Raw genomic sequence first — 25,389 nt, forward strand, 5'->3', positions numbered from 1 at the left:
ACCCTCTTTCTATGTATTTAAGGCTGGCATAGAAGCAGGAAATGTTACAGAGAAACTAAGCTAAAAAGGAACCAAAAAACAAGAAGCAGGTTCTTATTATTTATTACATTGTATATTTACACATTGCAACTTACTACATCTTTTTTTAGCTTATTTAGTACTTGACACATCCTTCGTGAGGGTCCAATCCACATTATTTGCCCATAAACCACCCTTATTTCTCATAACATTTTTTGGATAAATCACCCAGTCTTCATCAATTGCTTGCTTTGCTAAGACAGCTACAAGGCCCAAAAAAGCACATGCTCCAAATCCTACAGTTGTACTTTTGGACCAAGCCCCTAGAATTCCACCAGCAGGAAGGGCTCCCAGAAACCAATTAATTTTATCGTCTTTTTGACGAATGCTTGCACTATAATTTTTTGTTAAAACGAAAGCAGTTGTCATGCCTAATATGGGGCCACAAATATACGCGTACCTTCCTAATGTAGGAAGATATCCTGAGGGACTAGAATACAACATTACATCAACAGTGGCAACTCCTAAGGCAACGGGCGCTGCAATTTTTGTTATACACCACAATTTTTTCAATGTATCTTCACCCACGGGCGTATCGAAGTATTTGTACGGAAGTACATGCTTCGACATTGTAAAATAAATTAATATTTACAGTATTTTTTAAAAAATTACGCAACTAATTTTGAAATCTAACCTTATCAACCTATTTTAAAAACATCAATTGACAACAAGTAACATTATCTATGTCAATTAACACATAGATAAGTAAACCAATGAAGTAATCTCAAAACAAACTGTTAATACACAATAGCAACCGGGATCAAATATTTGAAGGATTACACATTATAGAATTAATTTATTATTTTTATATAATTTCTAAGATTTGCGAAAGAATATAATCTCTTATTACAGGTGAAACATTTTTTGAATTATTACTATTTTACAATTTAAGAATTGTTTTATCTTCACAATTTATATATTTCGCGTCAGATATCAGTACAGCGCTCCCTTTCGTCAACTTCGGTAACGTTTAGATCATAGATAATAGATACACAAAGGGTTTACCCTTTGTGTATCTATTATCTATGGGGTTTAGATAATCTCATTGCCAGTTACATTTATGTGTTTATTAAGATACAATAATATCTGGTTTTATCTAATTTTCGTGATAATTAGTTACAATGGTTGCATTTAAATTAATTTAAAGTATTTTTTGGGATATATAAATATACTATCTTCGACGAGATTAACAAGTACGTTTCTATGTTAATCTTGTCGATGACGTATTTCCTTCTCGCTCACTGGTCTAATTTTTGATACGGCAAATACAGTTTGTGTCTTTTGGTAGTGATAACTTCTGTGCATTTTTGTTAAAAAAATTGAAAAAAATACTAGTACCTACATAATTTATATCATAATAGAGTCTGGAATTAGTTTTATCTGTTATGTTTTTTTATTTTTGGTTATAGGGTTATTTTTACGATTCCCATGGATAAAGTTACTTTGTAAGAAAATTTACTGTGTTCCGCCATATTTAATAATCTGGGAAAAGCGTGGAATCTTGTGTATGTGTTTAGTAATTATCATTTCAATACAAAAATGGATTTTATAAAGTTTTTTGCTAACGAAATTACTATTTTCATTCATTGATCATTTTTTTTCTCTGTAAAATTATTATTTTTGGCTTTCATGTTCTTTTTTTTCACAGATACACAGGAATACAATTATTCCTGACTTTGCCAGACGAATTTTTCTTCAGCAGTTCATTATTATTTCTTTTCTAAGTCACGTCGAGGGGTAGGATGGCTGAAAATAGTTGAAAATAAATACGTTGTTTAAAACATTTTGATAACTGTTTAAACGATTTTGTAAAGTTAAAAATAAGATATGTATTGATTTATTACTTTAAATATGTAGGTATATGGAAAGTTTATTTAAATAGAATAAGTACGTAGTTCCCAAAAACTAATTAAAATATTTGCTGTTTTTGAACAGGCTCCACAATACCAAGAGGCATAAAGGTGGTTCTTGTCGCAATATAATAATATTAATATTATAAAGAGCTTCTCTAAATGTGCCATGTCTTCTACACCATAGAGAGTGTTCGAATACTTTGGGTAAGATTTTAAGATCTTGTATTCCATTTGTTTGACATCAATTACTACTATAATTTTTACTCTTCTAAATTGTAATAGTGAATTATTGAGTTTGATAGTCTTATTATTTGATTGTTAAAAGTTACAGTTCTTAATTTATTTATTCATTTATTCAGTTACACAAGGTACTCTACAACTTGCAAATTTGAACAGTGAGTGTATATCACAGAGGTAGGATATAATACAATAAAATGATAATATTACAGATTCAATAAAGAAAATTGTAGTAAAGATTTAGCAGACTTATAGACTTACATGTAATAATTATTAAGTCCACAAAGTAATCAATCCAATCAAAATTAAACTTAAATATTAATCACATATCAGTTGATCACAATTTTTTTTTATTAGACTTTTTATGTAATGTAATACTTTTATTTTCAAGATTTATGCCCTTAGTGTCTTTTGGTAATTTGTTGTGTAGTGCAATTGTTCTGTAAAAAGAGGTTTTTTTCCAACTTCCAGGTTGACCACTGGTAGTATTAATGCTCTGTGTCTTGTTTTACTTGAAGATTTATAATACATATCAGTGAGGGTAACATAGTGCTTAACTAAAACGTCTATATTATTTACATTTTCAATTCTTATTTGTTTGGGAATTCAGTAGGTTTTGTAATTTTCAAAAAATTCTCTTGCAACGATTTAATAGAACTTGGTATTCGTTCACAAACTAAATCCCAAGCTGAAACACCATAGGTCAGTCTGGAATAGAATAATCCCTAGTAAAAATGCAAAGAAACAATCTAGTGCATAAAATATTTTTAAGTTCTTAATATTTTAAAACAATCTTTAAGATGAAACTAACATTAAATTGTTTCAACAGGGTGTCATTTAAGCATATTAAATGAACAAGAACACAAAAAATAAGGATTCGAAATGTAAAGAAGTAGATTCCAATCACGCTTCTTTCTCTTGGGCTTATGGAAAGGGTAAGAAATATTTAATTATACTACCAAGTTATGTTTACAAAATGGTTTGTGATTTTCCAAATCTTGTATTCTATTTGTTTGAGTACTACTAGTTTTTTTTGCTCTTCTGAATTGTAATATTTAATTACAGTTCTNATGTATTGTTATTTGAAATAAATTTGTACTTTATAATAAACGTAAATTATATTTCTAAATAATACAAGTATTTTCATTGTATCATTCTTTGGTATTTAAATAAATAAAGTATATGTTTTTAATTTTGTCCTGAGGCTTAAACAACAGTAAAGACTAAAGTAGCACAAATACTGTAAAATGAAAGGAAATTGTGTCAATTTTTGAAAATTACCATACATGCACAGAAGCTGAATAATTTGAAAGAAACCTGAAGCTAATCCCGCGCTTTAATTCTGAACTTGGAAAAAGACCCAATGCAACTTATGCTCTCCTAATACAAATTTTGGAATTTATGAAAATTTTCGGTTTTGAGCCAAATACGAGGGTTGGTCAGAAAATAATGGAAAAAATCAAAAATTGGATTTTGAAATAGTTTTTCCATAACTTTTCGACCGGCCCTCGTATATGACGCAAAACTGAAAATTTTGTTAAATCTGAAAATTTGTATCAGGAGAGCATAAGTCGCAAAAGGTCTTTTTAAGTTTTTTTTTAAATAACTTTTTGACCAACCCTCGTATATGACGCAAAACTGAAAATTGTGTTAAATTTGAAAATTTGTATTAGGAGAGCATAAGTCGCAAAAGGTCTTTTTAAAAGTATTTTTTTCAATAACTTTTTGACCAACCCTCGTATATGACGCAAAACTGAAAATTGTGTTAAATTTGAAAATTTGTATTAGGAGAGCATAAGTCGCAAAAGATCTTTTTCAAAGTACCAATTTTTAGCGCGGGATCAACTATATAGCAGTCTTGTTTTTCGTTTTTCTATATCGTTCGGCCTTAAAACGTTCAATTGCTCTCTAGTACTATCAAAATTTATGTTCATTTCCAGTCGTAAAAGATCTTTTTGAAAGTACCAAATTTTAGCGCGGGATCAACTATATAGCAGTCTTCTTTTTCTACATCATTCGGCCTTGAAACGTTTAATTGCTCTAGTACTATCAAAATTTATATTAATTTCCATGGAAAGGGTAAGAAATATTTAATTATTCTACCAAGTTATGTTTACAAAATGGTTTGTAATTTTCCAAATCTTGTATTCTATTTGTTTGAGTACTACTAGTTTTTTTTGCTCTTCTGAATTGTAATATTTAATTACAGTTCTTAATATTTTAAAATATAATATTTAAGATGAAACTAACATTAAATTGTTTCAACAGGATGTCATTTAAACATATTAAATGAACAAGAAGACAAAAAATAAGGATTGGAGACTTGGAGAAGTGGAACCTCTTCATTTCTCCCTCCCCTTGGGCTTGAAAATATATACAGTCCAATTTACAGCTGCATATGTGATGTTCTGTCTGTCTGTCTGCCAGCTGTGGGGCTCATTTCACCATGGGTGGTATTATTTTTCCTTTCGTAAGCATCTATTATTAAGAGGCATTTCTCTGTTGTCATCGCTTAAAAATAAAACTCGAGCACCGTACAGTAATCCTCTAGGTAAGTTATTGTTTTACTGTTGATTATTTTGCTTTTTGATTGTACTTGATTTTCATAATTATTCGTTTCTGGCATCTGTGGTTTCTCTTTAACAGTTATCTACTGTTCGTACCATAAATTAACGTCATGTATCTATGATTTTGCTTTTAACTATGCAATTATCTATTGTCTACACCATAAATTGATCCTTTCTACATTTATGGTTTTTCGACATTTATGTCATGTAAAGTTGACGCTTGTCAGCATTTTATAATTCAGATATTTTACTTGCTTTATGGTGCGTGTTTTTAGGTGTGTTTAACCCCATCCTTAATTAATACAGTAATTAATATGTTTGTTTGTCCGTTTCCGCAGATTGTTGCAACAAATGAGAGAGAATAAAGTTCAGTTTGGTCATACTGATACAACCAGTGTCTACATAGGTGTGGTCTTTTGTGAACTGTTTTAAATATGCTCGTTCTCTTCACTTTGCAATATTATGCAGTCAATTTTGAAGCGGCGAGTGAGAGCAACTGGATATTTATTTGCATTTCACTGGAACAACAAATTGTCTGCTGTGGTATTCCTGGATTTGTTTTGCTTTTCACACCTGCAAACTTTGGAATGTTACAGTTAATTAAGGTAGGAATACTTAATATAATTAATTTTAATTGCTCTTTATTAATCTGTTACCACCGTATCTTTTTCAGATCGACGTTGGAGAAGACAAAGATGACCCCGTAGTTGAAATAGTTCTTTATCTTGCATGCTCTACCTGGTAGAATTCATTAAGTTCATTTTATTCAAATTAATTTTTATTTTGCATGCTTATTTTTGTTCATTTTATTTGAAGTAATTGTTGATTGTAGATGTTTTTATTATTTTTTTTTTTTATGNGTCGATCTGAAACAGATACGGTGGTAACAGATTAATAAAGAGCAATTAAAATTAATTATATCAAGTATTCTCACCTTAATTAACTGTAGAACGTAATGTTTCAAAGTTTGCAGGTGTGAAAAGCAAACCAACTTCAGGAGAAATACCATAGCAGAAAATTTGTTGTTTCAGTGGAATTCGAATAAATCTCCAGTTGCTCTCACTCGTCGGTTGAAAATTGACTGCATAAAGTTGCAAGATGAGGACAAAACAGCAAAGAATATATTCCACGAAAGATAACGGCCATGTAGACATTGGCTGTTTCAGTATGATCAAACTGAACATTAATTCTCTCATCTGTTGGAAAACCTGCAGAAATGGACAAAAATAAATATTAATTACCCTACAAATTAAGAAATACATTTAACACAACTAAAAACGCACCAAAAAGCACGTCAATTTATTATGCGGATAATACATAAAGGTTAAAAAGAAATCCATAGATCAATGACAAATATCCACAGACATATATTAAACATATATTAGTAAACGTCAATGCAAATATAAATATATTCTGTAGAAAATAAAGATCGTTAATAGAGATACAGATGAAGAATAACCTCAATTCATACTGTTGACAATAGATAATTGTTAAGAAAATTTCCATGGTAAATTAATAAAGATCAATTAATATTAATGAAGTCATGCATTCTCACCTGAATTAGTTGTTGAAAGTAGCATTCTAAAGTCTACCAGCACGATGGGCAAACCAAATCTACAAAGCACTGAAGATAATTTGCTGTTCCAGTAGCTTCCGAATTAATGTACAATTGCCTCCCATTCTCAACGCCAAAATTAAGTACTTCATGCTGTAAGGTAGACATTAAGAGCATTGCTTGTTTTAGTACGACCAGAATTAATTCCTTCAGTTATTGGATGATCTACAGAACCACGCAAGAAAAAGGTAATTAATTACCACTTTTAAAACAAGTAAATTAGCAACATTAACACTGATGAAAAGATCAGTTCCAGATTAATCCTACTGTTTTGTTCAAAAGTTGTTTATTGAAGCAAGTTATAAATGTCTTAAGAAATTGAAGTTTCTGGGACCTCATTTACTATTTTGAATTGATACTGTTACATACCAGTTCATTGTCATAAATCCTTTCTTTAGCACACTGTCTCCTCTCCCAATGAAAAAAAGGCACTTTCATGCTTTCCTTAGGACCACACGTACAGCTACTTTCTATAGCAAATGAGGACTAATACGTGCTCCATAAGTTAATGGTATCTTGAGTTCTTCTAATGTTCTTGTAAAATAAAATCTATGAAAAAGTGATCAGATATAATTAATTTTATTGTAACTAAATAACGTACATGATACATTGTTAAAGTATTACCAAACCCTTTTCTCTGTTATATTAAATATGCTACATATATAATATAGCATGTATGCTCACCTTAATCAGTTAACTATAATAACCTTCAAGATGGAAAGTTAACAGATAAAACACCATAGGAGGGAGACAACTTATTTTTTCAGTAGCATCAAAATGAATTTCCACGAAAGACAACGCCCATGTAGACATTGGTTCTTTCAGTATGACCAAACTGAACATTAATTCTCTTATTCGTTGGATAACCTGCAGAAATGGAAAAAGACATATTAATTAAACAATTAATTAACGAAAAGAAGTTAAACACACTTACAACACGCATCAAAAAACAAGTAAAGCAGCTGAATTATAAAACGACGACAAATGTCAAATGTAGTTAACGACAGATAAATATGAAATAATCATAGATGGGAGATATCAATAACGATTTAGACAATAGATAATTATTGAAATACCGTAGATGCACGATAAAATCAATTTAAGCTGTAAACAATAGATAAATGTTAAGCAAAATTCCATAGACGTTGTGAACAATAGATATTTAAAAGAAATATTATATATGCGCCATAATGTCAATTTACTGTAGAAATAGATAAATGTTAAAACAAATGCCATTACAGATTAATAAAGAGCAATTAAAATTGTCATGTATTCGCACCATAATCTATTCTAAGGGGCTACCAGTATGATGAGCAAATCTAGGAAGAACGCCACTCCAGACAATTTGTTGTTTCACTGGTTTCCAAATTGATTTCCATTTTCAGGGCCAGAATTAATTGCATACTTAATGTGCAAGATGAAGACATCAAAAGCGACGGTTGTTTAAGTAGCATCAAAGTTAATTCCTTCTCACTTGTTAGACAATCTATAGAAACGGGCAAGAAAAAGTAATTAATTACCACTTTTAATGCAAGTAAATCAGTAACATTCACACTGAAGAAAAGATCTGTTCCACATTAACTCTGCATCTGCCACATCTAGAATGTTGTTTAAAAGTTGTCTATTGAAGCAAGTTACAACAATGTCTAAGAAATTAAATTTCAGGGACCTTGCTTATAGTTTTTAATTAATACTGTTATACACCAGTTCATTGTAATAAATCCTATCCTCAGCAACAGCCACTGTCTCCATTTCCAACATCCGTTACGCGGAAAATTTATATATTTAATCCTTATCCCTTTTCGTCCGACTCTCAAATTAAAAGTCAAAATATATGCGGGAAATAAACAAAAAAAGAAATAAACACTTGTATTAAATAAATGGAATCACTATCACTATCACTATACATAAATAAATCGGTATATATCTGTAGTCAATTTTATGTATAGAAAGAAGCACAGTATCACTATTATTTAGTATAAAACAATGTCGCTTCCCGCTGTCTGTCCCTATGTATGCTTAGATTTTTAAATCTACGCAACGGATTTTGATGCGGTTTTTTTTAGTGGATAGAATGATTCAAGAGGAAGGTTTATATCTATAATACATGTATAATATAGCAGAGAAACACTGATAATTTTAGAGGTTTAGAACTGAACAATTAAAATTATTTATTTCAAGTATTATCACTTTAATTAATTGTAGACTCTAACGTTCCAAAGCTTGCAAGTGTGAAAATCAAATCGAAACCAGAAAAATATATACATTCAAACCTGGATAAGTGAGAACTGTGTAAGCGAGAAAACTATTAATGAGAGTATTTGCCAGGTCCCGTCATTTTGCCCTTCTAAAGCCTCTATAAGTGAGAAACATATAACCTGTATAAGTGAGAGTCATTTTTCATGCCTGAACCTCTTTAAGTGAGATTGCTACTTGTCTACACCTCTATAAGCGACAGTTCACTATTGCTATTTTACGACTCGTTCTTAAATTTCAAGAGACTCTTATTTCATTCGAACGACAAAATCTGCGAATGACCAAGCAAGTCTTTATTATTTTATTATAGCCAAATGTGCGTACCGACTTGTTTATCAATCTTATTACAGTCAGTTCATAAAAGCAGTTGCGAAGAAAGGTCCTGTGCTTCCTCATAATGTCTAAACGAAAACTCAATGTGCTGTCGAACCGTATTTTTACAGACCTCTATCATCATTATCATAAGGTCGTCAGTCCTAAGACTGGTTGGATACGTACCTCCACTCTTTCCTATCCTGAGCTAAACTTCGCATTTCCCTAAAACTAGAACAGCCCACATCCTTAACTATTTGCGAACAGTAATCTAATCTAGGTCTACCTCTACCCCTCCTAACTCCTGTTTCTGCCTCTAATATGTCTCTGACTAGACCTTCATGCCTGAGAAGGTGTCCTACCAACCTATCTCGCCTATTTTTTATTGACTTCCATAGAGTCCTCTGTTCTCCTATTCTTTCCAATACCTCTTCATTTCTAACCTTTTCTACCCACGATATCCTCATCATCCGCCTATAACACCACATTTCGAACGCTTCTAACCTTTTCTTTTCCGCCGCTCCCACTGTCCATGTTTCGCACCCGTACAACGCCGTGCTCCAAACATACACCTTTAACAACCTTTTTCGAATTTCTAAATTAACCGTTCGCGAGCATAGAAGTGACTTCTTTTTATTAAAGGCGACACGACCCTGCGCTATCCTCTGCTTTATATCCCTACTACTCCTTCCATCCTCACTTATCTGACTTCCTAGGTATCTAAAATCAGCCACTTCTTCTAATTTTTCGTCTCCTATCTTTATATTCGCTCTTTCCCTACTTTTTCTTCCCTTGCATACCAGTATTTTAGTTTTACTTTTATTTATTTTCATACAGTACTGATCTGTCAGGACCGCTTCCATTTTATTTAAAGCTATCTCTAGGTCCTCCTTACTAGATGCTAATACTGCTATATCATCTGCAAATCTAAGCATACCAAATTTTTGCATCTGTATTTTTATCCTTACAGTTGTACTGTCTTTAACGATGTTGATCGCGTCTTCAATGTATAGATTAAAAAGTAGCAGTGACAGTGTGCATCCCTGTCTGACTCCCTTTCTTCTATTTATTTTTCTACGTTGCATCCCTAGCTCTATAACTGCCTGTTGCTCTTTATACAAACTAAGTATCACTCTTTTATAGACCTCTATAAGTGAGACAAATTCCTCCTGTAACTCAGTAAGCTAGAAACTCGGGTTAGTGAGAAACCTCTATAAGAAGGAAACAGATCGCGGTCCCTTGAGCTCTCACTTATCCAGGTTCGACTGTATAAGTACTATTCAAATAAATATCCAGTTGCTGTCCCTCTCATTGGTTGAAAATTAACTGCATAATGCAAGGGGAAGATGAAAACAGCAAATTAATCTCATTTCATTTGTTGTACGATTTGTAGAAATGAACAAAAACATATTAACTACACTATTAATTAAGGAAGAGATTAAATACACCTAAAAACATGTGACAACCGTATAATGATGAGAAATTGCCGCCCCACTGAACGTGCCGTTTATTACATGACCATTCCTATTACGCAATCTAACAGAAGAAATTGACTGGATAAAGTTCCGAGGTTTCCTGTGGCTCGGTTTGACGACGAGGGGATTCAAATATGAACTACCTGCCTGTTCCTGTTCTGCCGTCAAAGTTGGGGAAAAGGGTCGCTACTGGAAAAGTAATAAATCGAACCTGAGGGATACTACGCGAACGTATTATATTGGTATTTATCCTGCATCAAATAGAAGTATTATAATCAATCATAGTTTTGGACTTAAGTCTACGCCACAAGGTTTACAGATTTTTTTATAAATTCCAACTTATATATTGTTCATCTACCTGGCGAAGAAGTACTAAAAGTAGTCATTTTTTGATGATTAACCAGTGGCGGTCCGACCGGTAATTTTTAAAGGGGGCTCGATTTTGCGGTACAATAAAACAAGTGATATAGTTATATAGTCATAATGTTAGAACTTTTTTATTGAATATAGACGGATTTAAAATCTTTGAATATTCGTCTTGCTTTTTGTTCAACAAATAACTTCCATTGCAGTATCCAAATTGAGTGATACTGGATTGTAGGTTTCTCAAATTCTCAGGCATTAAAAAAACCTAAAACGTTTGTTTCTAGAAATGCTCCTGCGAGTCTTGCAAATAGTTATTACTCATTTTATCTAAAACCCCGCAGCAACCCATTCGACGCTTTTCATGTGTTATTTCCAATCGTTAATCGGCAGATTTTTCGCCAAAGATTTTCTAGACTATTTGTTTTCCAAAAAAAGGGTAACCAGCAATACTCAGCTAATGTTTAGCTTTCAGTACGAAATTATTAGGTCATAATTAAATCCAGTATTTTTTTTGTAAATCAACTTGCACAGTAGTTATTATTTATCACGCTGAGTATTGATAGTCACCATAAGAAGTTGAGAAAAAATGGTCAATATATATACATTCAAATTTTTGTATTTTCGATTCCACAGCTTTCAACCGCGAACTTCTTCAACAACCTGATTATGGAATGCATCCTTTTTAAATTTAAAGTTTGAATCAAATATTTCTTTTTTCAATTATTCCCTAAGCTTGGTGGCTTGACCCATTTAGGCTTTCAGTTATCACAAATAATACCTAGATTGATAAACCAGTATTATATTTTGCATGGAACAAAACCAAGTTTCAGAAAATACTACTAATGGCGCAGTAAACGTCATCTGCAGCACGATGCTACATTTTAGGATTACGTTTGCTCCAACAAGGTCCACTTGTGTGGATATCTACTTGCTGAAAACGAATCCCGGCGTAGCCAACCTCAACGTGATAAGCATGTTAGCTTAATCGAATAAAACAATTCGAAGTGGTCTATATTCTGTCGAAACTGCCAGACGCGGATCGCGATTTCGATCTTTTTGGATCTCATCAGCGCGTCGCAGGCAGCTCCGACAGAACACAGACCAACTTTTACCTGCTGTCTTAACAGTGCGTTTNGACAGCAGGTAAAAGTTGGTCTGTGTTCTGTCGGAGCTGCCTGCGACGCGCTGATGAGATCCAAAAAGATCGAAATCGCGATCCGCGTCTGGCAGTTTCGACAGAATACAAACCACTTCGAATTGTTTTAAAACCAAGTTTATTTGATGACCACTGAATTCGTACTTAAACTAGCTCGTGCTGGATGGGCTCAGTTTGTAATCTTTTCTTTAATATGCGTCTTATTAGTTTAAGTACAAAACACTAAAAATCGATTCCTTGATGGTAGTAAGCATTTGGAAGCAAGTAATTTCCACGATGTACACCTACATTGCTTTTTGTATCCGAGAATAAAAATTAGGGCAATTTCTCGTAGGTAATTGTACGTCCCCAAACGACGTTTCTGACTTTTTATGACGGCAATTGAGATCCGGATATCTGCAAGTCCACACACACTACCGCAATAACGAAAGCGAAACACATTTACCCAGTTTTATTGCGAAGCAATTATCGACTAGAAGAGGGTGAACAGGAACAGGAGCAGGAGCAAGAGTGGATTGAGGAGAAAATCAAAATTGGAATTAAAGACGATTTGTAACGTTTCGGAAATATTAGATATGTTATGCAAGAATGCAAGTCTTACTTATTCTTTGCAAAGGTTTTACAGTATGATCCTGCTGTAATTGCCACGAGAGATTCAAAAATATATTTTTATGTGTAAATAATATTGCTATTATTGTGGAATGTTATATTTATTAATTATACAACACGCTACTGAAGTGAAACTTCTTCAAACAGACAAACATACCGGGATATGGGTTAAGGAATTTATTTAATGGTATTATTTGTACACTATGCTTCGCACGGGTGCAATCTGATAGTAAATATACATACTATAGAATCTCTTTATATATAACAATCACAGCTTTTTTGTCATTAGACAATTCAAACCGGCCGGTACCGCCACAACCGCTATGTCCCTGCATTTTAAGTCTGTAATATCTTCGAAAATATTAATTTAAATTACATGCTGTAAAGGGCCATATTGATCAATATTAAATGCACAATGTATTTAAAAGTACTTAATTAGATAAGGATTAATGCTGTATTGCTTAAAATCGCTTCGTAAATAAGCCATTATTTCTCGTAAAAAGTAAAGGATAAAAAATTGTTATTGTGGGTTATCCCTAAGAGATAGACATATACCATCACGGACTTTTTTGTAGGCCTTTTTAAAGTGTACAATACTGTAGTATATTATTTTGATAATCTCGTAGGGTTCAGCCAGCGTTTGCAATGTAAGCACAAAAAATGTGTTTATTTACGACATCACATTACAAACCTATAAAATTATCAGTGCTTTACCACTATATTATGCATGTATTATACATATAAACCTTCCTCTTGAATTACTTTATCTATTAAAATAACCGCATTAAAAACCGTTGCGTAGTTTTAAAGATCTAAGAATACATAGGGATAGACAGCGGGGGAAATGCGTTGCATGATTTCGTTACATAGCAACTCGCATGAAACGAACTTACCCTACCGTGCGTAAAGAGGTGTCACTTCAATAATTCTTGGCATTTAAAAAACAATCAGGTAAGCATTATACATTAAAAACTACGTTTATTAACGATTAACTAAGAATCAATAGGAATTAGTAATATATTACTTTTATTTTTTTTAATAAAGTAGCTTGATGGGGTTGGCATTAAGGCCAACGAAACGTCGCAAATAAGAATGTTAATTGAAGTACCAACATGAATTATCAGCTCCCAACTGATCGTGTGGTTATGCATATTACTTTTATTATTTATTCATCGATATTATTATGTCTCTTTACTTAACGTACTGGTAAATTACTAAATTTATAAACATTTAATTAAATAAATGTTTTGCGGAGACTAGAAGTCAAAGAGATAAATTGAAACATTAAGTTGTCTCCTTACTAACTAAAAATTTCACTAATTGCAAAATGTATTTAACAGCGATGTCTTTTGGTGGTTTCGTTTTTTATAAAATAAAGTTTTCTTTATAATACATTTGTTTTTTACAAATCCTTAAACGCAAAAACAAATTGCATAATGTGCACTTCCTTCTTTACTTTTGAAATAAACAATTTTATTAGATACATATAAATTTTGCTTACCTTATAGTAACAAAGAACTTTTGTGGTGTGAATGTCAAAATTTCTGAATTTTGCGATTACATAATTTAATGAAACTGTAACTATTCTTTCTCGGCACTATAGACCACCTATGCTTATGGTTTTCGTGCTACATTAAAGCGTTCAAGTATAAAAAAAGGCTTCAATATTAGTGTTAAAAATAGCAACCCTTTTACTTCCGCGATGTGACAGTTTCAATTAAATCATGCTGAAAATTATATGTTATTATATATAAGTGATCTATATCTTAACTATCAATGCATTTTATTTTACATTTCTCCATTCTCAACTACCCTGATACATATAGACACAAAAACCTAATAATCTTTATTTCATCCGTTTCCTACTATTTCTTATCCAAAACCTGCCGAAGAACCGTAGCAATTGAAAAGGAGAAGCGAACAACCTGAAATTTAAATCTCTGCTTTTTTTAAAGCACTTCACAGTGCAACAAAATACGTACTGAAGACATCGTTTGCAGCGTTAAATCCATCCAAGAAGCAATTGTTATTTTACTCGAAACAGAGCATCTCTGTTGTATCAAAAGGACAGATCTTTTTATATCTCTTTTACAAGATATCCATCGACTATCGTATAAGGCTTCTGATAAGTTTTGACTCTTAAAAATGAAAAAGAGAATGTACGAAATGAATATTGAACTACATTAATAATTTCTTTATAAAGAGATTATAATGATCAACAGCAACACGACCAGACCAGCCAGAATGATGGTGCTGGTCTGTTTTTCGTCTGGTAATAAGGTCAGATTTCATCGCCTTATTTCAAATATGGTGTAGGTACAATGGAAATATTGTATATGTTGCCGGAAATGTATGAAATCCGTCATTGTATACAATTCCTAGGAAAGGTGTGAAATAAATTATATTAGACACATTTCCTAGGAAATCTATACATTTCCTACGTTTGGAGACTGGAGTTTTTTGAATGTCCCTGCCCTGATATAGGTGATATGTTGGATGTTAGAATAATGTGACGAGGTTATCTTTGTTTCAGCAAACACGATGACTTTGAATTTTTAGTGTTGTAGAGGTGATAATGCTGATCATTTTCATATGTATACATATGTTGGGCGCGGAGATCATAATGAAGCATAGTTTTCGAAGACATTATTCCAACATACCAGCCCGCCTCCGGTGGGCTGAGACATTGAAGAAACTTCAGTCTGTCATAAATATACCTAATAACCATACAATAACGTTAGTAATGCATATATATCTCCAAAACCTAACCCAACCAAATAATAACGTCATCAATGCATATATATCAGGCGATAGCATTAGAACTGCGTAAACACAGATAACTCTGATTCTCAGTTTAATAACATGTTTTATCCTTTTATTCAGAGAAAGCATTAGTTTTATACTTTTCCTAGTACAATATCAAAATTTCATACAATTCCTAGGAAAAGTATACATTTCCCAGGATATATGTGTATTACAAAATCTTTGAAATGATACTTTATAGATTTACTAAATAGCCTCGGAAATGTGTACATTTCCTAGGAATTGTATACAATTCTTCAATTTCATACATCTAACATGTGTAGCGACCAACATAAATTAGAGCACCCTGTATATATAATGTTGTTGTATAAATATGTAAATCTTTTGTATGATATTCCTTTTCTGTGTAAATATTTCTCAACATTATCTTCTAAAGCTTTTGTATTCTATCCATCTGTGCCAATAACTTTTATTACTGTACTTTCCTATAATCTCTATTAACATTTCAACTTCGCGTACTAACCGCATGACGTCTGTACTTCGCTATCCGTCCTAATTGCTATTTTATGAGGGGTTTCTTCGGTGATTTGGGTTCAACAACTTAATTCTATATTTTCTATCTTCAGCATTTTTCAAATCATATTTTCTTACTATTGGTCCCCTTCTTTTATCTATAACCCTTAGCTCCACCTTCATAACTTTCCTAAATTATTCAAATTCTAAATTCTTCAGTTCTAAATCAACCTTCGTCTACTTTACTCTTCTTCAGCTCTAACAGTGTCAAATAAATATTTGTTTTTTTTTCCGATTTTATTATTTTAATATTGAACACGCCAAGAACCAAACATGTATAAAACTAAATTTCTAAGAAATTCTAAGAACAACCTATGTTAAACTAATGCTGTCTTGATTCGGGTATTAAGGCCCACATCCAGTATCGGAGATGGAAGGACCTCTGAAGAAGTTCGCCACACGTTAGGAAGGAACTCCAACCCACGACGGCCCTTTTAGATCAAAATCAGGACAGCATCAGTTCACTTACTGACCGCAAAAGCCTTCACGAATCTGAGACGACGTATGTTTTTCAATTTTTCATTAGAATCATATTTCCGGAGTTATTAAATGGTTATCACATACATAGTGGGAGAAACCCGGACGGGTAACTTTAAATATAGTCGGACGAGGATATTGAAATTTTATGAATGATTTCTCATCCGAATCATAGTTCTGGAGTTATAAGTATTCAGTTGTTATTGGGATTCTGTATTCGAATTGAAAAAACACCGGGGTTGTTATACAAGTTACAGGATCATTTTATCCTCCACCTGTCTGTTTATGGTCTAATCATCAAAATATTTATGAAAGTTAGTATTTAAAACTTGAACACTAATAATGATGTATAATGCCGATTTTGAATTTGCGAACGTGTGAAAATTATTAATTTATCAGAATTTAAATGATAACATTTTTTTTTGCCAGTATTCATTCTTGTTTGGTCAAAGTACCTATTTGTGTCATTGTCATAGTACCTTGAAACCATTATGATTTTTTATCCATTTAAAGTCTTAATTCTATTTTTGAAATTGTACTGAACTGAAACCAAATGCAAAAAAAAAGGAGTTACATTAATTACTAAGTACCTTGTAAATAAGAAGATGCCCGCTACCACCATAAAGTAGCAATTGTATTAAACACGTAGTGGCATATTGCAGAAAAGGCAGTGATATGTTCATGTCGCGCACCTGAAATTAATAAGCTACTTTACTATCTGCGTCGAAAGTATGATACGATTCCATAATTTTGGAGACGAAAGAACACCATTCACTACCGGGTAAGAAATCGCATCTACTCCTTATTAGGAAAGGATTTTGCTATCTTTCGCGTGGTTTCAACCAATGGCGTAGCATGAATTTCTGCCATCCGGGATGAAGCCTAAATTTGCCACGCCTTCTATTTTCACAATTATGTAAGACTTTTTATTTAAATTGGCAGAGACTGTAGTGAAAAGGTTTTACATTAGGTATTAGGAACTATTTATATTTGATTGAAATCAAAGAGTTTCGCGACTAGTACAAAAACAAACAAGGGTGCCGTGAAATTTACACGGTCAAGAAAATAATAAATAAATATTTTGCAAGAAATCCTCAAACGTACTTCTGTCCGGTCTTTTTGTTTAAACAGGAAATCGAATGTTATGAATTTTTCTTCAGATCATGGTGTTATTACAACTCATACTTCATAATATGTTGACAACTACAGCGATTGCTTCATCCAAGGATAAAATCAACAATTGAAGATTTATCTCAGAAGGGATTAGCACATCTAACACTACTGTGCGGCGGACTTGATTCTATCTAAAATTGAAGAAAAAAAATCTGCCTCACCCCCACATTTGCGTCGCCCGAGACGCATAACCCCCTTAACACCCCCTCACGTTATGCCACTGGTTTCAACGCAGAGAATGTTAAAATACTTTCCTAATAATCAGCAGGTAAATGCGATTTCTTAAGGGGGTTGTTATGTCGCATTTTCACGTCTTTGAAATTTGGGAAAATTGAACTTTAGGGATAGGGGTATGGTATTGAAAATAGTACGACAACAGCTTCCGGCAATTCATATTCGGCAGAGAACGCCGTACTTTCATCCCTTGGTATTTTCTACTGTGAAAAACTGTATTTCAGTTTGTCTACTCACTACTAATCCAGTTACAGTTTCTAATATAAAGGCAGCTGATGTGATGGCGAGTCTTACTGTAATTGTTGGCATCAAAAATTTGTCTAATCGTCTATAAAATTCAAGTAGTTTTTGATGTCTCGCTATTAACCCATTGAGATTGTTAGAAAGAGCTGTATGAAATACTTTAGATGATAATAACTCTTCTTCACTTGCTTTGTTATAAATTCTATAATAAATTAATGTCACTTTTTAAGTCCTCGATTAATAAATTAATGTATGCATGCAATAGTAACACTGTAAAAAGTTGCCTGAATGTAAAATTACATTATGCATATAGAAATTTTAATACTGTTCTATTTTTTGTTCATTTAACTGATAATACACAGTTGTATTTGTTAATTACTTCAAACATATTATCTCTATTAAAACCCAAATGGCACTTTCTTACAGTGTAATAGTTAAAGTCAAAACATTGTACCGATTTGATAAATTGTCGTTCTGGTTGTTTGTCCAAAAGAAGTCAAATTGTTTGAGCGTTTTCTGTATAACATTCTCATAATCGTAATCTATAATAAGTAAAATTATGTCATTTTGAAGTGAAAATAATTGTTGTTTTACACAAACTTACGCAAAATGTCTAACTGATAAATAGATGTTCCAAGAATGTAAAAAACGCAATAATCGCATGCTATTAAAATTAATATAAGAAGGAGTTGTTCGAGCAGAAATATGATATAAATTATTTCGAAATATGGGGAAGAGGTAGCGTCAAATGGAAACCAACCGAAGAATGGCAAAATTCTACGAAAGATGAAAATTAAAGTTAGGTACAATCCAATAAAATTCATTGCAAATTGCTTAAATTGTTTTGTTACAAGCTGGTGATGTACAATACAATTGTTTTTTAGTTTCCGTTCTAGAATTAAAACAAATATTTTCAAATGTTAATTCACCTCTTTGACACATTTCCCGTTGCAATAGGAATAATATTCATGATAGTCACAACGGTAATTTGAGTGATGGCAAATGCTGCTCTATATCGATGGTAAAATCGAAGTTTGTTTGACAATTTGTAATCAATTTCTGGACACTGAAACGTTCTCCAATAGTTTTTAATTGAAAGCATAAGTTTCTTTATTTCTCGCCCCTTCACGACGAATAAGTGAAGATTTAGTAAACTGCTAATATGGATGACTAAAAATGAAATTTAAAATAAATAAATTTTATTCTTATAGATGGATTACCAGAGAAGGAAAGAAGATAATGAATAGGTTGGGGGGGGGGTAAGTGAAATGAGATAATAAGAAGGGAAACGAAGCTTATGAAGTATAATAAGTTTACGAAAGTGATACAGATGATGATGAACAAAGCAAGACCTAGTCCAAGACTACCCCAGTCTTAGTATTGGTTTTGCTTATTTGGTCTTGGTCTTGGTCTTGTTTAAATACTTCCAGGGTTAGTCTTGTTCATATAGTTTCTATCTTGGTCTTTCTGATGTAGTCTCGGTCTTGGTCTTTGTCCTGCGTGTTAAGTTCTGGTTTTGCTGATGTAATCTGGTACTTACTTACAAAACAGTACAGTACAAAGTACTTGAATGAAACATAAAATATCGAAAAAAAATACTTTCTGTCTATATTTGAACCATGTTATCTAGACATAGGAACAAAGAACACTTACTGCGAGGACATTCTTGTGGATCTCTTTTTTCAAACAGTGGTAAAGTTTTTTATTTTTTTTTTATATTTAGTGTTCAAATCTAAAAAAGCAAACTGCAATTTTTAAATACAAATATTGTTCCAAGAAAAGAATATATTAAAGTTGCTTCAAATAGATTAACTCCACCGAAAGTAATAATTTTTATGTTTAGTCTTACGTATTGGACCTTGACATTGCATACTCCGTCTTGGTCTTGTTCGTTGGGTACTGGCTTTAATTCTGGTCATGTTCGTTCGGTTTTGGTTTAAGTCATGATCTTACCTTTTGCAAGACTAAGACCAAGACGACTAAGACCAATTTTGCTAATCGCTGAACACAGTCAAAAATAATCTCTAAATACTTACAGATGTTGATGGCATTAACCACTAACATCAAAACGGTAAATTCCAGTTTAATAAGGGCTAGTATACTTGTTACAGTTACGAACAGGTTCAATATTATCACGGCAATTTTATAAACCCAGTAAAACACTTTTCGAATTGTCGAGTAACAATCTTCATAGTTATATAGCGATGAAATTTGCAGAAGCCATTCGGCAATTATAAACCATTTTTCAATAAATGCAATACAATGTTTCATTTTATCATAGATTGTAACAACTTCTGTATAACAGCTCACAATTCTGCTTTATTAATAAAAATATTTTTAAATTTTAGTTGTTTGCCTTTCATTATAAAAAAATTTTTTACGTAAGCAGAGAATTTCTTTAATTTTCTTTCTATCACCTATGTTCTTACCTTAACTTCGTTTTAATAAGAAGCAATTTTAGGAAAATACCAAAAAGTGAGCGAACAATTCTTGTTAGGGGTGTGCGCTTTTGTGAACGTATCAGTTACGTTTCGGGGCTTCCTGGCGTATATATTTTCTCCTTTCCTTTGAATAATTCATGAAGTGCATTTTTACGAACAAACTTTTGAAATGCTGACGATGTAGCAGTAAAACTGAACTTTGTAAAGGGGTGTATATTTATTAGTTCTGAGTTTCATCGACTTTACTTTCAAATTTTTAGACGGTCTTTCTCAGAATTGTACCTAATACGTAACATGAACAACTCCCAACATATAATTTGTCAGTGAGGTTAATTTTTTAAAATAGAATTCAAAGTACCCACATAAGTTATACATTAGTTATTACCTAAGTATGTACATGTACAGTTCAGTTTTGTTATCAGTTTGTAAACAATAATTCAATACAACCAATTTAAAAAAAAATTTAGGACTGCTGTAAGTAGTTAACTGATCAAGACTTAGAACTATATACACGGTGTCTCAAGGTGACTACCCATTAGAATATTTCGAAAACTACTTCGATTGGAATTTTAAAAATTTGGACAATGCTGTTATTGGGTACGCTCTCCTCAATTAATGGAGTTTGACTTTTGGAGAAAACGTAACAGTACTTATAAGTAAATTTGAAAGAAGAGAGAATGAAGAAGTTCTGACTATTACGAGTAGAGTTGGGATTTGTATGTCACGTTTTTCCCATTTATGCATTTTTATGTACTTTATTTTTGATGAATTGTGCTCATTGGAAATCATAGAAAGGGTAACAATACAACAAAAATTAACTTAAATAATATTTATACATAAATATATGCAGAATACTCACTAAAGGGTTTAGGTTTACTTTTGTTTTATCGGAAGTCAAATATAACTACTAATTGCTATTTAAAAATAAACTTAGAATTTTAGAAAAAAAGTGTAGAGTGTGGAGTTATATACAGTTTTTAGATAGTATGGGTAGGTGACAAATTGACGTTTCGAAATATTATTCTTAAAACTTACCCTTATCTTAAACAGATAAGGGTCTGGCCAACCTGAAGGATCTGTTGCCTAAATTACATTAAATAAAAGTTCTTTTGTAAAGGAAGCATTTTCAGACCAAGTACAACATCAACAATTAATCGACCGACATCAACAATTAGTTTTTCTGTTTGTATGTCTATTACTTGCTCATTATCTAACATAACATTTAAATAAATCACATTAAACTAAATTATTACACATATTTCTTTTTTATATAAACTTAAATATCAACAACAAGAAAATCAACCGAATAATTTTTTCAATTTAATTTTGTAAACTGATACTTGCTTTTAAATATTTAATCTATGCCACTGATATGAATACTGAAGAAAGAGGGCTGCAACTGTTATAATTAAAACTGCCTACTTTTGCCATCGCGCATCCATACCATTTTAAAATTTCCGCCAGTTTCAAACGTCAGGCCTGTAGTTAAATAAAACTGGAAGATCAGTGAATAGGTGCGGTTTACACTGTAATGGAAAATATTTGATCTGAATAAGAATTTTACAAGATTTGTGGAAGTAGAAGCAGAATTGATTTTAGAATTTGCAATAAGACTAATTTGAAGGACATAAAAGCAATGTACTCCAATACCGACATATTAATCAGCTTTCGTGGACGAAACGCAAGCAAAGTAGCTAGTATTTTTAAAGAAATATATTAGGAAAACGTTTTTCGCCATACCGCAAGCAGGTATGATATTTTGCCCTGACTTTACGGTCAAAAAGGGAATATTCGTTTCGGATTAGAAGTCGCATTTACTCTTACAAGGATTTTACAATACCCCTTGTAATTTCTATCCGAAAGGTAAACAATAAACTAAATGCAATGTCCTACATGAGAGATTACGTTGTCCTTTCGTCCTTGAAATCATGAAAAACCATAGTGCTTTGGGTTGCAATATGATAAAAAAAAAACGCGTATCGGTCTATTGAAGAAAATACGGCACAGTCAGGTGTGGCAAATAATGTGGGTCCGGTGGGTAATTGTACTCACACGAAAAATTGAAAAAGCTGAAGTTCGAACCCTAAGAAAGGACATTCGGTCTAATTATCCCGATCTTTGTGTGGTTAAATTATCTGACGTTTTAAATGTTTCTCGTAATAATAAATTTCAGAAAATATAGAAGAAAAAAGTGTTCAAATTGTTTCTGACCTTCAACTAAACGAACCTCAAATTCCGCGTCAATTTCAGAAGTTCAGAAACGTTTCAATCTGAAGAACGAGGGGTAGTTAATACGGATGAATTTAGGGCTCCGAATGATTTTTTTAGAAAATCCTTCTTTGATATGTTTGACCAACTGATTTCATCTCTGAAAAGTAGATTCAAAGAGGTAAAATGAGCAAGCAAATAACCTAAAGGAAGTTGTGGATTTTTTAAAAAAGTATGGAGTAGGGGGTTTATACCAGAATACGTTAGATTTATTTGTTTGCTCATCACAATTCCAGGCCCATCCTGCAGTTTTTCTGTTCTTCGTAGATTATAAACATATTTATGTTAAAAAATAAAAATATTAAATTAGATCTAGAGTAACTAGTCAATACATTCATCTTACGAAATGCAAAGCATAGCGTAGTTTTTGCATTGGGCAATTGAGCGGGCTTTGTGTAATTGATATTGTTATCGTTATGTAATAGAATAATAGTTTCAACAAGATTATTTTGTTTTATCCTATTTCATCCCCATTTCTCCCGATTGCGTTAAGTCAACTACCTACTCGGGCCGAACATGATCTGCCGGGCCTGGGCACACCCCTCTCTACTTTCTTCACTTTGAACGAAAAACAGATACTACTATGATACGTATATTTTTTTTACACATACCTCTGTATCATGCAAATAATAGTTTTATTGAGTATTTATGATTATAACAATCGCCGTTTTAGGCAAAAAACACTGAGCATCTAAGTTTCATTCCCATTTTATTTATTTGTACGGTTGTTCTATTTTGGTGGCAGTTTTCATATCCGCTATGTGTAGTGGTGGCTCAGGACTAAAGCCGTTCGTCCTTCGACTGCCGAAAAGTTTACCTAATCAGTTTGAATCCACAGCCTTCGATAATGTTTTCGGTTTTTGATGCGAATACGTTTAAATTCGACGGTGCCCACACCCGAAAACTTCTATAAAATTACACTCCCGGATTACGAAATTGTTCGCCATTTATTGAAACTTTTATCATTTTTTTTTTTAAATATTACCCGGAATGCTGTCCAAATGGCTGCCTGAAAAAAGTTTTACCGATGGAATGTGTTTATAACTGCGTTGGAGAAGGGTTACCTGCTTCAAAGAAGTTTTGCAATCTATACCGGGATGTCGTTTTTAGGGATCTGTACGTTCGAATGAAAAACCGAACCCTTATAAGATTACTCGTGTGTCTGTCTGTTCGTCTGTCACAGTCAATTTGCTCTGAATCTACTGGACTGATGACTAAGTTAAAATTTAGTACACATATGAATTTCTGTGACTCAAACACGGACGTATTACGTAAATAAATAAATTTTGAACATGGGGGTTATTTTTCGGGGGCCAATAGGAAATTAAAAAACAAATTTTTGCAAACTGTACTGTGTGATATATTAAATAAAGTGGCTTGTTGTAAGGTTCTTAAATTTTGGGATCCGTCAAATGGGAGGAGCCTAAAAACATGGCGCCGATCAGAGAAAATTTATCGTAGTTCCTATAGTGTACCGTGCAATTTCCAAGTTTTTTAATTACGATAAAATGATAAGTATTGACACAATATGTGATTAATGCCAACGTTGCAAAATTTCGTAAAATTTTACATTTGTAGTTTGAATGTATGGGAAAACATGTTCTTTTTCGACTACAATGTTAAGTTGGTTCTCGGGTTAGGATTTCGTACGTCCGAATGAGAAACAGAACCTTTATAAGTTCACTCATGTGTCTTTCCGTCCGTTTTTTTTTGATTCAACTGGGTTTCAAATTGAGGTATACCTTACAGCTCCTTTAAAATTTTAGTTTCCAAATCATTAGGTGTATAAAACTACTTGTATAAAATCATTTTTATACGGTTTTTTATAATAAACACAGTATAAATCGAAAATGGTAAGGGACTTCCACCCTCACCACTTAACCACTATTTTGCACCACAGGATAGCATTAGTATTAGCTGGTGGAAATACAATTTAATACAGATTCTTTTTTTAGAGATAGACACTTGCTAGGCTTTCGTCGTAATTCGATGTAGGTACCTACGCTCTATCAACATCTATAGGTAGGTTGACCGACTATAATAAACTTAATTGAATTCTTTTTTTAGAATATCTTCTTACTTTGCGCTTCGCGATTCATTTTCTAAATTAGAAAATACGGATTTTCTAAATTATAAAGAACTAGCGACCCGCCCCAGCTTCGCACGGGTGCAATGTCAGTTGTTTAGTCAATGACAGACTGATCTTCTCGCTACACTCACGAGAACTGTACTGATTTTTCATGAAGTCAAGTTAGTTATTATATACTCAAAATACTAAGTGTTCAGTGTAGCTTTCTTCCTAGAACTGAAAAACAATTATAAGAAATTTAATATTGTTGAAATGATTCGGCGAGAAAAACCGAACCCATCTTTGGTATCCAGTTATAGTTGTCAATAATTGAATTGTTTCCTAAAAACTGAAAAACGGATTGAAATTCATTTGTTTTATAAGTACAATATAAATCATTGTACGCAGGTGGAAAGCGGCAAATAATACAAGTCGAACATTAAGAATGCGTTGTGAGCGTTCAACAATTGACAAAACGCGTTCCGGCTGTTTAACAGTTGCCAGAACGCGTTGCAAGCGTTTAAAAACAGCCAAAACGCGTTCTGTGCGTTCGAAGGCAGCCAGAACGCGATGTGGCCGTTTTTTCCGGCCACTGAGCGTTTTCGGTCTTCGGGCCTAACATATA

General features: G+C 32.6%; 2 protein-coding genes and 1 long non-coding RNA gene across 5 annotated transcripts in view; 1 reads left to right on the forward strand and 2 right to left on the reverse strand.

Annotated features, from left to right (window-relative positions):
- Positions 1–86: 86 nt before the first annotated feature.
- Positions 87–757, reverse strand: LOC108738293 (NADH dehydrogenase [ubiquinone] 1 alpha subcomplex subunit 11). The gene has a single exon (XM_018471661.2). It carries the CDS (start codon positions 646–648, stop codon positions 151–153), a length of 498 nt encoding a protein of 165 aa, XP_018327163.1. The 5' UTR covers positions 649–757; the 3' UTR covers positions 87–150.
- A 1,170-nt stretch (positions 758–1,927) lies between these two features.
- On the forward strand, positions 1,928–5,445 carry LOC108738280. The gene is made up of 5 exons (XR_003231475.1): positions 1,928–2,135; positions 2,998–3,103; positions 4,437–4,719; positions 5,074–5,340; positions 5,409–5,445. It is a non-coding gene; the product is annotated as an uncharacterized LOC108738280 (long non-coding RNA).
- A 276-nt stretch (positions 5,446–5,721) lies between these two features.
- Positions 5,722–25,389, reverse strand: part of LOC108738285 — a 110,226-nt gene continuing 90,558 nt past the window's right edge. Inside the window, exons 4-10 of one of the 3 annotated variants that reach the window (XM_025976370.1) lie at positions 18,917–19,157; positions 18,592–18,764; positions 18,442–18,529; positions 17,982–18,189; positions 16,928–17,029; positions 14,507–14,662; positions 13,425–14,449 (exon numbers count right to left, since the gene is read on the reverse strand). In XM_025976370.1, the coding sequence (XP_025832155.1) occupies positions 14,390–14,449; positions 14,507–14,662; positions 16,928–17,029; positions 17,982–18,189; positions 18,442–18,529; positions 18,592–18,764; positions 18,917–19,089 (960 nt within the window). In that variant the 5' untranslated portion in view covers positions 19,090–19,157 and the 3' untranslated portion in view covers positions 13,425–14,389. Of the gene's footprint in view, positions 5,944–6,290; positions 6,516–6,719; positions 6,900–7,034; positions 7,218–7,284; positions 14,450–14,506; positions 14,663–16,927; positions 17,030–17,981; positions 18,190–18,441; positions 18,530–18,591; positions 18,765–18,916; positions 19,158–20,023; positions 21,606–25,389 lie in introns of those variants that run through there. The other 2 variants (XM_018471651.1, XR_001937956.2) reach the window with 2 other exon arrangements.

Source organism: Agrilus planipennis, unplaced genomic scaffold (genome assembly GCF_000699045.2).
Source record: "Agrilus planipennis isolate EAB-ADULT unplaced genomic scaffold, Apla_2.0 scaffold186, whole genome shotgun sequence".
In the NCBI taxonomy this organism is placed as follows: Eukaryota; Metazoa; Arthropoda; class Insecta; order Coleoptera; family Buprestidae; genus Agrilus; species Agrilus planipennis.